This window comes from Colletotrichum scovillei (assembly GCF_011075155.1).
Source record: "Colletotrichum scovillei strain TJNH1 chromosome Unknown Contig00009, whole genome shotgun sequence".
NCBI classification, from domain to species: Eukaryota; Fungi; Ascomycota; class Sordariomycetes; order Glomerellales; family Glomerellaceae; genus Colletotrichum; species Colletotrichum scovillei.
Window position 1 is genome coordinate 2,301,537 of NW_023336267.1, and position 14,608 is coordinate 2,316,144.

General features: G+C 55.1%; 6 protein-coding genes across 6 annotated transcripts; 2 read left to right on the forward strand and 4 right to left on the reverse strand.

The window, feature by feature from the left end:
* Positions 1 to 306: 306 nt before the first annotated feature.
* HER10_EVM0002473 (uncharacterized protein) lies at positions 307 to 777 on the reverse strand (the record flags this gene model as incomplete). Its single annotated transcript, XM_035472182.1, has 2 exons — positions 307 to 403; positions 470 to 777. 2 exons carry the CDS (start codon positions 775 to 777, stop codon positions 307 to 309), a joined length of 405 nt encoding a protein of 134 aa, XP_035328994.1.
* Positions 778 to 1,117: 340 nt separating this feature from the next.
* Positions 1,118 to 2,167, forward strand: HER10_EVM0002133 (50S ribosomal protein L3; the record flags this gene model as incomplete). The annotated part of the gene is made up of 1 exon (XM_035471858.1): positions 1,118 to 2,167. One exon carries the CDS (start codon positions 1,118 to 1,120, stop codon positions 2,165 to 2,167), a length of 1,050 nt encoding a protein of 349 aa, XP_035328949.1.
* A 250-nt stretch (positions 2,168 to 2,417) lies between these two features.
* HER10_EVM0010355 (uncharacterized protein) lies at positions 2,418 to 3,165 on the reverse strand (the record flags this gene model as incomplete). Its single annotated transcript, XM_035479818.1, has 2 exons — positions 2,418 to 2,905; positions 2,991 to 3,165. The coding sequence occupies 2 exons, from the start codon at positions 3,163 to 3,165 to the stop codon at positions 2,418 to 2,420; spliced, it is 663 nt and encodes a 220-aa protein (XP_035329972.1).
* Positions 3,166 to 3,542: 377 nt separating this feature from the next.
* On the forward strand, positions 3,543 to 4,974 carry HER10_EVM0011086 (uncharacterized protein). Its single transcript, XM_035480526.1, has 2 exons — positions 3,543 to 3,830; positions 3,942 to 4,974. The coding sequence occupies exons 1-2, from the start codon at positions 3,728 to 3,730 to the stop codon at positions 4,550 to 4,552; spliced, it is 714 nt and encodes a 237-aa protein (XP_035330056.1). The 5' UTR covers positions 3,543 to 3,727; the 3' UTR covers positions 4,553 to 4,974.
* HER10_EVM0012609 (ankyrin repeat protein nuc-2) lies at positions 3,543 to 10,038 on the reverse strand. Its single transcript, XM_035482002.1, has 7 exons — positions 8,374 to 10,038; positions 8,220 to 8,304; positions 7,866 to 7,988; positions 7,752 to 7,802; positions 6,886 to 7,687; positions 5,038 to 6,827; positions 3,543 to 4,982 (listed from the first exon to the last, which is right to left on the reverse strand). Coding segments are annotated over exons 1-7 (3,036 nt in total). The 5' UTR covers positions 8,376 to 10,038; the 3' UTR covers positions 3,543 to 4,799.
* Positions 10,039 to 11,879: 1,841 nt separating this feature from the next.
* On the reverse strand, positions 11,880 to 14,549 carry HER10_EVM0012845 (CUE domain-containing protein). The gene is made up of 4 exons (XM_035482226.1): positions 14,337 to 14,549; positions 13,893 to 14,241; positions 13,258 to 13,815; positions 11,880 to 13,175 (listed from the first exon to the last, which is right to left on the reverse strand). Exons 1-4 carry the CDS (start codon positions 14,355 to 14,357, stop codon positions 12,730 to 12,732), a joined length of 1,374 nt encoding a protein of 457 aa, XP_035330252.1. The 5' UTR covers positions 14,358 to 14,549; the 3' UTR covers positions 11,880 to 12,729.
* Positions 14,550 to 14,608: the final 59 nt, after the last annotated feature.

A 14,608-nucleotide genomic window follows, 5' to 3' on the forward strand; every position in this document is an offset into this window, starting at 1 on the left:
CTGAGGTGCATCGCGATGTCTCGGGCCTATCGTGTTCCGCTCCGTCCCCTGCCTGCCGTCTTTCCACCCTGGCACCACAACAAGCCTTGAAGCGTGGTATCTGGGCTGATGATCCCGCCTGGGCGTGCTGAAATGGGTCAGTTACTCAAACCTGGGCTGGAGATGTCTCCATCAATGCCTGCACTTCCAGTAAGGTGGAACCGTTTGAGATCCTCAGGAATGGGTCAAGCTGCACTCTTTGATGACAGCCAGTGCAGGCCTGCGAGTGGCAATTCGATCAAGACTACCGTGACTTGCTCGAGACCATCATCTCAGTCGAATACCCATCGACTTATTCAGCATGTTTATCGTCATATCATAGTGATTGTACACTGTAGCCTTCATGTTGTTGGCCTCTTGGATGCTAAGTGATTCAACGTCAGCAACCGTATCTCTCTCTCACGATGATCTGAGAAAGAAAAGAACTCACACATCCTTGCCCCGGGATTCCGATTCCTTGCGAAAGCTGACCTTCCACGTATCCATATTCTGCCTCTCCCAAGCCACGCGGACGAGGTTCTTGAGAACCTTGTGCTCGATACCGGCCTCTTTGCGAGCCGCCTGTATGAACCACAGTGTTCTCTTGGAAACCTCCGGATCCCATACCGCGTCTTTATCGCGAAACGATGCTCTCAGCTGGTTGCGGACGGTGTACCTGTGCGGCGGTGCGAATTGAACCGCTCGTAGGAGCTCACGGTAGAGATGTCTGTAAGCATGGATGATGGGTGTTTTATCCATCTTGGCCAACTTTAGTGTTCTTGGTGTAGAGGAAGACTTTCGCTCGAGTAAAGTGGCTCTTTGCCCTCAAGAGTTTTTCAATCAAATAGGAAAAAAGGAAAAAAAGAATGTTTACTGGAGCATCCTGATTGATCGCAGAGTTATTCTTTGAAAAAGTAAGAAAGGACCCTGGCATGAGCTCCCGGGAAGCTCACCATTTCAATTCAAGGAGGTGCACGGACCACTTCAAGATTTCCACCCCAGGCACTCAGATCCGACCTCAACTCCAAAAAATTCCATCGCCGACCTCATACCAGACCACCTCAATCCGCCGTCAATCCCACCCCCCCGGCCATCCACCATGGCGCCCCGACTACCTCCGAGCTGCCTTCAGCTCCTCCGATCGACGACGACGACGATATCAAACACCTGTTCCGCCGCCGCCAATGCCTCGGCCGTCATCGCCCCACGCCTCCAGCTCCTCCCTTTCACCGCGAAGCGTGGCGTAAAGTACGGCTGGTCCACGGCGCCCAAACGCAGCAAGCCCACCCGTTTCAACCAGCCCACCGCCGGCCTCCCCGTCCTCACCACCGGTCCCGCCGCCGCCCTCGCCCGCCGCGAGAAGACGACGCCCCTCCGCACCGGCGTCCTCGCCGTCAAGAAGGGCATGACGGCCATCTACTACGGCAAGAAGCGCGTCCCCTGCACCGTCCTGCAGCTCGACCAGGTCCAGGTCGTCGCCAACAAGACCCGCCCGGACAACGGCTACTGGGCCGTCCAGATCGGCTCCGGCTCCAAGGAGCCGCGCAACGTCGAGAGGCCGATGCTGGGCTACTACGAGGCCAAGGGCATCGCGCCCAAGCGCCACCTGGCCGAGTTCAAGGTCCGCACCAAGGAAGGGCTGCTGCCCGTCGGCGCCCAGCTGTTCCCGGACTGGTTCCAGACGGGCCAGTACGTCGACGTCCGCTCCAACAGCCGCGGCATGGGCTTCGCCGGTGGTATGAAGCGCCACGGCTTCGCGGGTCAGGAGGCGTCCCACGGTAACTCGCTCAACCACCGCACCATCGGTACTACCGGCCCCTCGCAGGGTTCCGGTTCCAGAGTCATGCCCGGCAAGAAGATGCCCGGTCGCATGGGCAACGAGCGCGTCACGGTGCAGAACCTGACGGTGCTCAAGGTGGACAACGAGCTGGGCGTCGTGCTCGTCAAGGGCGCCGTCGCGGGCCCCAAGAACTGCATCGTCAAGCTGCAGGACGCCGTCAAGAGGAAGGCGCCGGCGCTTCCTTACAGGCAGGATAAGTTGAAGGAGCTGTTGGAGGCCAACGTGGACGGCGAGGCGAGATTGCAGGAGGCCAGAGAGAGGCACTTGGTGCTGAAGAAGGAGAGGAAAGAGCTCCCGGCACTTGTATAGATATCGTCCCACCCTCCCCCTTTTCCCCCACTGTTGTTTACGAAAGTCTGTGTACTATACATGTTGTACATTTATCACCCCCTTAAGAGAGGCGCATAGCTTTAGGGTCATTATCTCGCCCGACCCGAATATCAACCAAATGACTTGAACTACCTTGGCCCCATGCATGCTTTTTGATGACAATTCGCTTTAAGAGACCTTCAGGTGACCGTAGTGCTGCCGTATATTCAACGGCCCCCTTTGTCCCTCCTCATTTGATATTCTGCCTGAAACCCCTCGTCTCCGCCGCCGACACCACGGCCTCGAGATCATCATCGCTCAAATCATCACCCGGAATAGACCCCTTGAACGGGTCCGCCCCGTCGAGCAGATCAATCTTGCGGCCGTCGGGCGTCTCCAGGCTCCACTCGGTCGTCTCGAACAGGCCCTTGTGCGACGTCCGGAAGCTGGCAAACTTCATGACGGCCTCGTTGCGGGAGCCCTTGACGCTGAAGCTGATGTCGATGCGCCCGTGGAGCTGGTTCATCTCGCCGGCGATCCAGGGGATCTGGTGCTTGAACTGCACCTCGTCGCCGAGGTACTCGCGGGCTTTCGGGGAGGTGCGCAGCGCGTAGAGGGTCGAGGCGATGACGGGGGAGGAGGACTTTTGGTAGTTGAAGATTGCGATGCTGCTGAGGGCGATGGCGGCGGCGAAGAGGGGGAGGGTGCGGGACCAGCGGAAGGTGATCTGGTTGAGGTCTGTTGAAAGATTGTGAAGGTTAGTGGATGGATGACAATGGGAAGAGAGAAGAGGGAAAGGGGGGATGAAAGACGAGCAGCTTACCTGGGAGTTCTCGGTCTGCGCGCCGCTCCATCAGCGGTCCGGATCCGGGCTTCGGCGCTGCGGTCGCCCATCTCCTTTGAGCCTGCGCTCTGAGCTGCTGCGGCTGCTGTCGTTGCCTCGCGGCGGCGCTGCGCAGCGAGGAGGCGAACCTCCTGGTGGCTGTGCCTGAGAACATGCTGGAAAGTAGAAAACTCCCCGTGGTATCGAAATCGTCCTTCGAGTGAAATTGGAGCTACCGCGTCGGTATGTGTGGTCACTTCGGATTTCGTGATGCCGGGCGTTGCGTCCAGGTCAAATTCTCGGGATGCTCCGAATCAGACCATGCAAGTTCGGTCAGTTCGGTCGGTCGGTCTCGACTTTCGGTGGGCGGGCCAAAGCTCTCTCTGAAAATTCCCGGGGTCCTGGCGCGGGCATCTGGAAAGGAAAGGAAACAAGCAATCGATAAACGTCAACCAATCATACCCTAGACCCAAGACCCCTGTCACACATTGTCCAGCTGTCGCGCGTCATAAGGCTGAGTGGTCGGTCACGGCCCCCTCTGCGAGAAGTAAGCTCCATCTACACCTTTTGCATCCGTACCTTACGTAGCTACCTACCTAGGCTTCTACAAATCTGTCTTCATCGGCTGAGCTTTAACACTTAGACCAGGTGTTTGCGCCTTTACCAGCTACGACATCATTACAAAACACCAGCAATCCGTTACAGCTCATCGCGCATTTGACAACATCCATACCAAAATGGCAGAACCTCGAGGCGCGGCCGCTCGTCTGCGGCGCACATTCCACTATCCCACAGACGACGACTCGGCAGACTCACAGCCAGAAGCCATGGACGAAGAGGGTACGATGCGAAAGACACAAAAGACTCATCCCCAATCCATCCCATTCCCCTCACTCTTCATCTTTCCATTCGGTCTTACATCAAAAGCTAACACTCAACCCCCCAACCTAGAGCAAGAAACCCTCATCCGCCGCCTCGCAGAAGACAACGCAACCCGCAACGCCCAGTTCGCAACCGCCCTCCTCGCCCTCCCCCTCCTAACAACGATCCCCTACCTCATAAACCTAGCCCGCCTCTCCGCCCCGCTCACCTCCCTCCTCTCTCTGACATCCCTCCTCTCGACCGCCTACCTCCTCCACACCCAACCCCCAGGCGCGACCGGAATCCCCTGGCTCGACGCCTGGTCCCGACCAAAAACCCCGCGCCCCAGCCCGGCCTCCTCGCTCGAGTCCTCGACCTCGTCCGTCTCCGGCGGCCCGTCGTCCTACCAACCCATCCAGACGACGCAGAGGAGACGCAGGCGGAGCTCCTTCTCCTTTGCAGAGGAGCAAAAAGGCCCACTGGAGCTGTATCTGCCGTACCTTAACCTCGGACTCTGCGGTATGCTCATCCTGGCGGGGTTGGCGACGAAGTCGAGCGAGAAGGCTTCGTTTGGCCACGTGGGGCTGGGGAACTTGCCTGCTATAGTGTACGTCGTTGTTCTGATCGCAAAGGTGGTCATGGGCAGCGTCGATCCGGAAAAGGAGTTGGCTGCGCTCAAGTATGGTTTCAAAGGCGCGTGACGCTTATGACTCGAGGGAAGATTAGCTACGTGGCGGCGGGGGATCTGTATTATTCTTTTGTTTTACTACGAATACCACGGGACCAGATGGAGTTAACCTTACGACTTATGCCGGAATGACGATATAACTATGATGCAGCGAGCGCGAAAAAGGAATGTCCAGAGGTCAGGCTGTCAAGAATCGAGATTGAAAAAAGGTGCACACACAAGTCTATTTACTTTTGCTGACACGTAATTACATCAATCTACTACACATCTATGGATTCGTTGAAGCGCAAGACACCGTGACTTTTCAGGACACCGTCCACTCCCTTGGGTAGTCGCGGGAACGGATCTGTCAGAGAATTTGTCGACGACGGATCCAGTGACTTGTCTGTGACCAGCGCAAGACCGTGTGACTTGATGGCGTCCACCAGGGCCGGGACCATCTCCTGTTGTACAGTCAGTAAGAACACCACAGCCATCAACAAAAGGGCCTAAACCTACCAAAAGCCGTGAGCAGCAAATTAAGCCCATAAAGTTGTTGCCTTGCGCAACCCGGACCACCTCCTTGATTGACGCAGATCTTCTGCCGTGGCTCTGGATGATATCTGGCGGCGCCATGACATCCTCCCGTCCCAGATCGTTGCACAAGAACACGGGGAAGTTTGGCTGCTTCCAGTTGAGTGCTGTGCACATGCTCGGGTTATATGAACTGAACACCACAGAACGGACTGACTCGAGTGACTGAGCTCGCTGAGCGCGGGCGTGATCAAACACAATAGTGAGCAGAGAGTCGACGAATGTGTTCAGGTCCAACGACGGGCCCAGACCCAGTGACCTTTCCTCGTCCAGTGACGGATACAAAATCTGAATGTTGACATGCATGCCATGCGGGAGCAGAGCCAGCGCCTCATTGAGAGGGATACCCGCTGTCGCAAGAACCCGATGGACGTCCGCAATTGCGTCCAGAGGCCTTGTTGGTAATGATGCCAGTTCGGCTCTGCTAGGGCTCTTTGACGTGATCGTATTGAACTGCTCCATTGTCAATCTTGAGATGGGCAAGTCAATTCCACCACATGGTATCGTCCATCTCGGCCACAAGACAGGTACACCATCGCTGGTGTGCTGAACGAAGAGTTGGACAAAGTCGCCTGACAAACTCGAACCAGTCACAAATGTGCTTGGACTGCGGTCGAATTGGCTTGTTGCCTTCCAGTACGTTTCGAAATCCGTAATCTCCAGTGGCTTACCGTTGAACGGCTTGATGACCTGAGTGTGGAAGCTGATCTGGCCAATTGCTCGTAGCCTTGGATCGAACAGGGGCAGACAGCACTTCCCAGAGCTACTAAGCAGCGCTTTGAAGGTATTGGGAAGGGCCACCGTCTTCGCAATGATCTTCGCGCCGTAGGTAGGGAAAACGTCGAAATCGAGTGTAAATGACTCCAGGTTGTCGATTTGAAAGGAAACAATACGGGTATCTTCTTGGAAAGGCAGCATAATATTCTTCGGGATGAGATCCGAAACCTTTGATGAAATGGTGAGTCGGGCGGCAGGGTACTTCCCGTCGTGGAAGAACACTAAGGGTTGGTCCCCATTTTCCTCGAAGCTGATCTGAATGACCGTCTTGGTGTCCAGGAAGTTGTGTCCGTACCGGCGCAACGGTATGATCGGCGGCGGCAGCTCAAGTTCGGGGATGGCATCCGGGTCAAGGGCCATCGGGTCGGGTCCGCTGCTCATCATTGGTCCCAACCCGGGCTGCATGATCATGGGGCTCGCCTTCGTCCTTGCGTTGTACGGTGCAAGCAATTGCATACATTCGAGGTGGCCTTCCCAGACAGCGTAATACATTGCTGGCAGGTCCTTCTCGTCGACGATATTGGGGTCTGCTCCGACGTCCAGTAACCCTTGGAGGCAGGGAACGTTGCCTTCGCTCGCGGCATGAACCAGGGGCGTCCATCCGTACAACTTATCAACCTGATCGAGATTTGCTCCAAAGTTCTTGAGCAAAAGGAGGAGCTCTGGTCTTTGGCCTGACCGAGCGACAAGGTGTTGGGGATAGAGTCCTTCAGCGTCGGGAACGATCTGTGCTCCATGCTGGAGGAGCATTTCCACAATTGCCAACGAACCATGCTCGCAGGCCAGGTTCAACGGTACATGGTCTGCGTCAGAGACAGGGTCGATTCGAGCGGACTTTGCTAGCAATCGTTCGACGCACTGAAGGTGGCCGTGGATGATTGAGTGTACCAGAGGGGTAAAGTTGTCATGGTCGATCAAATCTATCGTTGAAGTATCCGCTGTGAGGCTATGTCAGCAACCATGCAATAACATTGCCTGTACTTATACAGATCTTACCGCTAGTCAGGGCATCGAGCATGTCCAATCGTCCATGCATACTGGCATAGTGCAGCGGAACCCTGCCATACACATCGGTACGGCTGACAGCAACACCTTTTGCCAAGCCGTATTCAAGGACAAATGAGTTCCCGTAGATGGCGGCTTGGTGCAGGCAATTTCGTTCGTTAATGTCGTCCTCTGACTGTATGTCGACCAAGCCCGTATCGAGGAGAGCCTGTAGAGTCTCTTTAGGCGCTTCGTGGATGGCAGCGAGGAACGTTCTAGTCACTCTCTCCATCAAAGAGATGTCGGAGCCCGAGGACGAGCTAGCAGCCGTCCGCATTCGAATCAGCAGATCCCTCAACGCCTCGAGGTTCCCTGAGATGACCGTATCGAGGAGTAGTGTATCCGCATCACCTTCGTCGGTTCCGAGCAGATGCTGGCTGCTCACGATATGATCACTACGAGGCTCGAAGCTGACATTGTCACCCTCGGCCCAAGCCCCCAGCTCTTGGAGACTAGTAGTGGCCTGATCGGATAGTTCGCTAATGACGGTGGCATTGAAGAAGGGTTGGACCTCGACTGCTCTGGATAGGTAGAGCTCTTTGGTTTTCGACTTTGACGTCTTGTCCCACTTTTTGAGGATCTTGGAGAAAGCAGTTCCGTTGATCTCAACAAATTGTTGCAGCTTGTTCAGGTCGCTGGCAAACTGTTGGAAGCCCTCTTCGAGAGTTGTGAACTTGGCCGAACGTCTAGAAACACCATTGCGAGACTGCAACACCTTCTTCTTGTCGAGAAGAGTCTTCAGTCGCACCTTGAGCTAGGTGGGGGTCAGTTCTGACAGGGCAGAGTCATTACATTAGACAAGAGAGATTATTGCATACCTCTGCCTCCTTTTGTAGGTAAAAGGCGTTGACCTTTTCGAGCTCTCGTTCCTGTTCGAGAGTCAGTAAGTACGTTGGGAAGTTCATCGCACTGACCCATGACTGGATACATACCAATTGGAAGAAAAATGTGGCCTTGTTGGCCTGAAGGGCAGCCTGGGAGTCTATAGATATTGCGGAGCGGAGAGGGTCATGTTGTGCGCTCAGCGTGGGCGTAGCCGACAATTTCTTGATCAGCTAGTAGCGAATGTCAGTGGTAATTCCGGATGTGATTAGCTATTGCCATGGGGGCTTGCTCCATTCATCTGCCCCTGACGGGTACCGAGTTGACTAAATTCTAGAGGGTGGTTTTTTCCTTTTTGTGGTTTGCATACCAAGCTTCCTCCCAATGCGGAAGAGAAGCGAGAGAACGGGGTAACAAAAGGGGGATAGAGACTGAAGAGGGAACTGCCGGACAACGAAACGTACCTTTTTGAGAGCCTTGTAGTTTACAAAACTAGCGGCATACTCTGGAACTTCAAGCTGACGCTTCTGAATCTGCTTGCCGAACTTCCTGTTGGTATATCAGCACAAGTTCGCCAGTGAGAATAAAGTAGGGGTTAGCTAGGGCCAAGAGACTGACATGATGAACAGACGCCCGTGGAATCACGGTGTCCAAAAGTGACCGTTGTAAGAGACAGCAGCCTATGTGCCCTCCAGTATTGGCAAGCTGACAGTGGATGTCTGCAGGGAGATAGCTGATGACAGCAGGAGGCTCTGCGGATGTGATTATGCGTCGGCGGCAGGCAAGCAAAGCAGCCACTCGCACAAGGGTATGCCGAGTGACGTCGCCTCGTAGCAGAGTTGTGTAGAAGAGCTGCGTGTTAATGTAGAGAACCGCACGTGGGGTGCTCTTCAGTGGCGCAAGCTGATGGGATGACGAGTTGGGGGAAACCAAGGCCTTTTTTTGCCGATCAGAGAGATAGGATCCTGCCGCGTGAGGTAGACTGAGTAGCGGACAAAGACAGGCGAATATCCAAGTTGAGGTAAGGATTCGAACCTGTTGGTCGTGTTAGAATTTGAAGGTCTAGACTAAAGGGGACGATGAGCGGGAGATATCCCTCGTGCAATAAGACGACCGCTTGGCTTGGCCAGTAGAGCCACCAAGTAGCTTTGACTGAAAAAATTGAGCACGCAGAAGGAGGAGCAGAAACCCATGAGCAGTACCCGTAGAGGCACTAGGTCATAACGAGCAGGATGGGTAGTAGGTGGGGGTATTCTGAAGCTATCCCGGGCATGCCTCAGTGACAACCAGGCCGTGAAGAAAGAGGGGCACAACGCACGCGGCTCTAGAAACATGGGCATGGTCAGGCGTTTGCTTTGAACAGGTGCCACAAGTAGGTAATAGTTATTGATGCCAGACACTGCGTGGGGGCAGGGAGAACGATGAATGGCTGCAGGTACTAGCAACCAGTGGATGGCAATATACCATGTCAGCGCCAGTGTCGGTTGGCACACCCGTTTTTTGTCTCCGATGAGGAAAGCAAGGTCTGAGCTGGCCCAGCATCAGGTCTAGTTACGGGTTGTACGGGGGGTGAGGTTAGGAAAACCAGGCGCGGCCGGGGACCAGAACATCGTCTTGTCCAGGGTGTTGGCTCCGTTTCCTACTCTGACTGGGGAATAACAGGAAACGAATGCGTCGTCGACCTTGGTGATAGGGATTATGCAAAAGAAGCAGTAAAGCATGGGTCGAGGGGTAGAAGGAGAGGTGATATGTGTAGGAGTGTAATCAAGACGAAGGCAAAGGCAAAGGCAACAGTAAACAGACTTGCGCCGAATCGGAGCAGAATACAAGATTGATTGCTGAGAAACGTTCATGCTTACCGGTCAAGATAGCAGATTTAAGCGGTGATTGCTTCAACCTATGCTCTTTTGGGTGAGGATAGTGATGTCTGAAGTTGTAGTAAGCTGCGGCCGTGGTTTATGCGACTGTGTTGGTGTCGTGTGAGAGTGAGGTCGAATTAGGCAAACCGAGGATAGGTCAGATGAGTGAGTTGTATGGTCCTGCAACTCTACCTCATCGGTATGTCGAGGTTTGCAGGGCGGCGGCGGCGGTAAGAATGACAGCAGCCCAGATCTAGACTTCGGATTTGGGGAGTGGTGGATGAGAAGTGAGATGCGACTCTAGAAACCCAAGTTCCAAGGGGTCCAGATCAGGAGGTACTGTGTGTATCTACCTTTCCTCACTTCTCTCTCTCTTTCTCTCAAGACGATGGGCTAGCAGGGCAGGCCGTAGTGGCAGAGGCAGTTGGCAGTCAAAGTCGTGAAATGTAAATGGGTGCCGGCCGGGGTCTTGGCCAACCATGGTATCGGTCTGACCAATAGAAGGCCCGAGAAGCACCGGCAACGGGCCAGAGTATGGGTCCACCTGCCGGCCCTGGGTACGTGCTTCCATTGGGAAGTTGGGTCTGGTTATTCTTGCCCGTGCTGCGTGTGCTGCGTGCAAGAGAGCAAGAGCATCGATCAGCCCCTCCCCTGTCTAGCTGTGAGGTGCGGGGTACCTTTTCTCTTGTCACTCCTGCCACCCTTGCCTGCCTAGGTACTAAGGTACCTGGAGTACGTAGTAAATGCGCACCGAAGACGACGTTACACCTGCGAGAACTGCAAGAGCTGCGAGAATCATCTAGTCAGATTCAACTGGACAAGAAATGGAAGGCATCAAGTGTGGCTCTTTGACTGTTTTGTGGCCAGTGCCCTGCCGTTTCGCCGTACTCGGAAAGTCTCCCAACGTCAACCTACGATGAGTTCCCAAGGAACATTTCGCCTACAACCTATCACATACCTCTAGTACTTAGTACCATATCATCGTACCCTGTGCCTCTGCCCTCTTCCGACCTTGTCTGCCCTGGTCAAGATCAAAGCGAGCATCCTCTGCTTGTACCTACCTACTCGGGCAAGTTCTCGCGCCATCTCGGAAACGAGAAAATAGTCGGACGACCTGGACCGTCAAATGTACCCGCTTTGTGGCAGTTCAACAACACATTGCGTCTGGCAGTGTATAATATCACAGAAACCGAGCACGTGTGCCATTTCTCACGGCTTCTGCGTGGATCCAGGAGGGGCCTGAAATTCTCGACGGCCGTGTCCGTTTTGCTACCTACTTTTCAATAGCCGTAGTCGTCACCAGCAGTACGTCGACAACATGTACCAAACAAACATGTACATGGCCTCAAGGAACACCCGTGGAGTTCCCCTCCCACCCACACATGCGCTTGATTCGCTTTCCCCCCAAAGCCAAGTCTTCAGATCGCCGGCCAATGACGGCTCGCATATGAACCACGTTTTCCTCTCGATGTGCCAAGGACAAGGCTGAGAGCAGCACAACAGCACAATGCCAAAAACTCGGGGCGTCGAGCTGTTGGAAAATTCCTGTCTCTACTTTTTTCGGCACAAAATCACAACCTCTTCTACACCTGGACCCGAGGTTTTCCATTCGACACTATGCACTTTTCGGTTCTACTCAATCCCCTCTTCTCGAGAAGTTGGCCAGTCTAGCGAAGCCCCGTACGGCTCAATGGACTTCCAATTTCACCGAGACGTGCCGTTGAGGGGTGGTGCTTAAGGGCGACAAGTACCTTTCAGAACAAATTGCTCTGGCCATCTCCTCTACCAGGCTCGCTGGCTTTCGCCAAATCATTTTGGGTACGAAGGAAAAGACCCTCTCAGTTCTAACTGAATGGGATGTTTCAAGCCCAGACTCGCAGCAGCAGGAGCTCCAGCAACCTGCATCAATACGGAACCAGCCGGAGTGGTGGGCAGAAAAACCACATCAGAACTTCCCCGTCCAATCAAGATGGTGCGGGGCACTTCAACCCGCGAGGGGGGCATCCATCTCATAGCGGCTACTTCTCGCTCTTTCGCTTCGCTTCACAAACTGTTGGCGAGTCCAACAACCCAGAAAGCGGGTGATACGATCCATTCCTAGCCCGCTGTTAATGATGGGTTTCTCAACTTATATTGTAAACCCTTGCGAATCAAAATGCTTGTGTTTTGGTCGGATATAGGGGCCAATCAGCAGAAGACTACCATGGAGCCCATCAAAGCCCGAGGATGGGGACGGGATGGAGTTCCAGAGGTCATCGTGGGGCATAAACACAGTCAACTTGGGCATGGGGCTCCTTTGAAGCATCTCGCCTGTGAGCCAGACCAGCAGTTGAAGCACACTACTCACCAATACTCCTGGGCCCTTCTACCGCCTCGGAACGGTCATATCACGATACGGCTGCTCGGGAATGGGACGGCAGCATGGCGGGGCATAGCAGCTGCATGCTACCTTACCTTGACATGTTTGCATCCGAGGGCCATCCTGAACCTAGGTAACCTGGCACCCGGCCACGCGGGAAAAGGCCGCGGTCCCCATTCCCATCCGCTGCTTGCCGCATCGCGAACGACAGCCATATTCACAACGTACGAATACGTCAGAGGCCGATCGCCCATACTAGGGTCTTTTGCGGGTATTGCATCCCCGTATACTTCGTATGCTTCGGGGTCTTCTCACCCGTACATCATCATCACGCCTCTCTCTATGCAAGATCCGCGTGACCTTCCTATTTCTATGTGTTCCAACGTCCAACTCACACCAACGCCAAGTCGGCAAATCGGCTTGATTTTTAGACAACAACATGAAATCCGACTTTGGATTTCTTCAACAACAAGGGAGAGACTTGGGCAACAGCAACAAGATTGCGGGATACTTTCAATTTAGATGTCCTAACTAAAGGTACGTTTCCTAGTGAAATGGAAAGGGGGAATCATGAAAATCCCAGGTTCGCCATGCCTCCCGAGACCCCCTCGTTTGCCAGGCTGTCTTCGTCATGTCGCTCAAGCCATGGCGTGGGCGGTTTTGGATATCTGAAAATGAAAGTAGTGTATCAACGCAAAAGCCACCCTTACTTCCTCAGATCACAACAGTCACGCCTCGCTCTGGAGGTTCAAAATCTCAATTCTTCTTGGCGTCAGCACCAGCCGCCTCGCCGCTCTTGGACTCGACGAGGCTATCCGCCATAGCCTCGGCGGCGGCCTTCTTGAGCCTCTCGCTGTCCTCCGAGCTGGCGCCGGCATCCTTGGTAGTAGTCTCCTTGCTGGTGGACGCGGCCTTCTCCTTCGCCTCCCGCTCGTCTTCGCTGTCGCCCAGGCTGAAGGGGTCGTTGTCGCTGATGGGGTTCGGGTCGACCGTCGACAGGGGCTGCCACTTGCTGGCCTTTGCCTTTGAACCGGACAGGTCTTCGGCGGAGCGTCTGGGCGACGAGCCGTACACGTCAATCTCCTCGGCACCTTCCCTGAAGGCCACCTTGCGGCCGTCGTGGGGCTTGGGCGACTTTGAGGGTGGAGGGGGTTTGTAGAGGTCAGGGTTTGACAGAGGTCTGTTGTTATCGCGGAGAGGCGCTGGTTCCCCTTGTTAGATCGTGCGGGATAGCAACAGTGCAATACGGGGGATGTAGCCGCGAAAAGGGGCATCGGGACTTACTTCCGTCGGCGGTGAACTTCATACCCGCAAAGTCGTCGCTGAGTACCTGGGGATCGGCATCGTATCTCTCGTAGTCGCCGCTGCGGCGGCTCGACTCGCCGGGTCGTCGGGCGCCATACTGGCCCTGGCCCTGGCCTTGACCCGGCCGCTGGTGACTGGATTCGTCCTCGTCGGCAAACTCCTCGTCAAACCTCTTCTTCATTGTGGTGATCCAGCTGTTGACCTTGCCCTGCGTCTCCACGAATCCCTTTCTGAGCTTCTCCTGAATCACCGGCAACTCATCGTCAAAGAAGTTGGGTTCGCGGTCCTCGGCGTTCGGTCTGGGCTCGAGGCCGGTCTGCTGCCTCCTCACACGGCCGCCGCCGCCGCCGCCGGGGCTCCGGTTAGAGGTTCTAGCTTCGTAGCTTCCGACATTGTCAAAATGCTCCGCCAGCTGTCGTGCGTAGAGCTCGTCGGCTTCGAGCTGGGACAGCTGCGCGCCGCCCTGGGGGCGGGGAGGCTGGGGAGGGGGTTGTTCGTCGGTTGTCTCGTGCTGGGCCGCATCGGGATCAGTCATTTCTATATCGGGGCCCTGTCAGTAAGGGAGCTTTGTTGGCGGTTTTGGGGTAAGCGATGGGGGGTCACGCGACACATACCCAAGAGGGCATTGAAAGCCGGATCAATCTTTCCGCCGCTGGCTCTCAGGACCGCCTTGACGACGGAGATGTCGATGCTAGGGAAGGCCTCCTTCAAGATGTCCTCCGTCTTCTGCGTCTCGCCGGAGGGTCGCGGGGGCTTTGGTGGGGCCGCTTCGGCGGCGACGGGTGTCGAGGAGGTCATGTTGGACGAGGTGGTGTTGGTGCTGGTGGTCTTGGTGGTAGCCTGAGATGTAGTAGGAGCCTCACCGCCGAGAACACCTGTTTCCTGGATGTCTTCGTCGTCGGACAGATCCAGGGGTCGGACTGTTGTAGGCGACTCGGGCCCGCTCGAGGAAGTAAGCTTGTTCTGTGGAAAAAGAGATGAGGGTGTCAGTCTCTCTCTTGACAGGGTACATTTGCATGAAGTTTGGGCTTGTTTCGGGGGACGGGATATATGCGCACTGTTTCGATGGGGGCAGACATGACTACTGTTCGGTCGCTCTCCAGTACTTCTTCTCTCCTTGGGAGAGAGTTCGTCTCGGTGTAAGATGAAGGTCCCCAGCAAAAGAAAAGGAGTAGCTAGCAGGCGAGTCTGCTTGAGGATGGAGGGGGGGTAATTTGCTTGCTTTCGCGAGATTGTTAGGTGCAAGGACGTTGCGGAATGCGCGCGCCCGGACGGAGGGGTTGGAGACTGGAGGGTACCTTAGCTGGCGAGATGACATTAAAGTGGGTTA

Bases quoted from the DNA above. Each gene is read 5' to 3' on its own strand.
- HER10_EVM0012845 (XM_035482226.1), bottom strand. From the start codon at position 14,357: ATGTCTGCCCCCATCGAAACA. The intron at 14,242-14,336 runs GTGCGCATATAT...CTTTTTCCACAG, and splicing joins TGTCTGCCCCCATCGAAACA to AACAAGCTTACTTCCTCGAG. The intron at 13,176-13,257 runs GTAAGTCCCGAT...AAGGGGAACCAG, and splicing joins GAAGTTCACCGCCGACGGAA to CGCCTCTCCGCGATAACAAC.
- HER10_EVM0012609 (XM_035482002.1), bottom strand. The intron at 7,803-7,865 runs GTATGTATCCAG...ACTCTCGAACAG, and splicing joins CCACATTTTTCTTCCAATTG to GAACGAGAGCTCGAAAAGGT. The intron at 6,828-6,885 runs GTAAGATCTGTA...ATAGCCTCACAG, and splicing joins GCTCGATGCCCTGACTAGCG to CGGATACTTCAACGATAGAT.
- HER10_EVM0011086 (XM_035480526.1), top strand. From the start codon at position 3,728: ATGGCAGAACCTCGAGGCGCGGCCGCTCGTCTGCGGCGCACATTCCAC. The intron at 3,831-3,941 runs GTACGATGCGAA...CCCCCAACCTAG, and splicing joins AGAAGCCATGGACGAAGAGG to AGCAAGAAACCCTCATCCGC.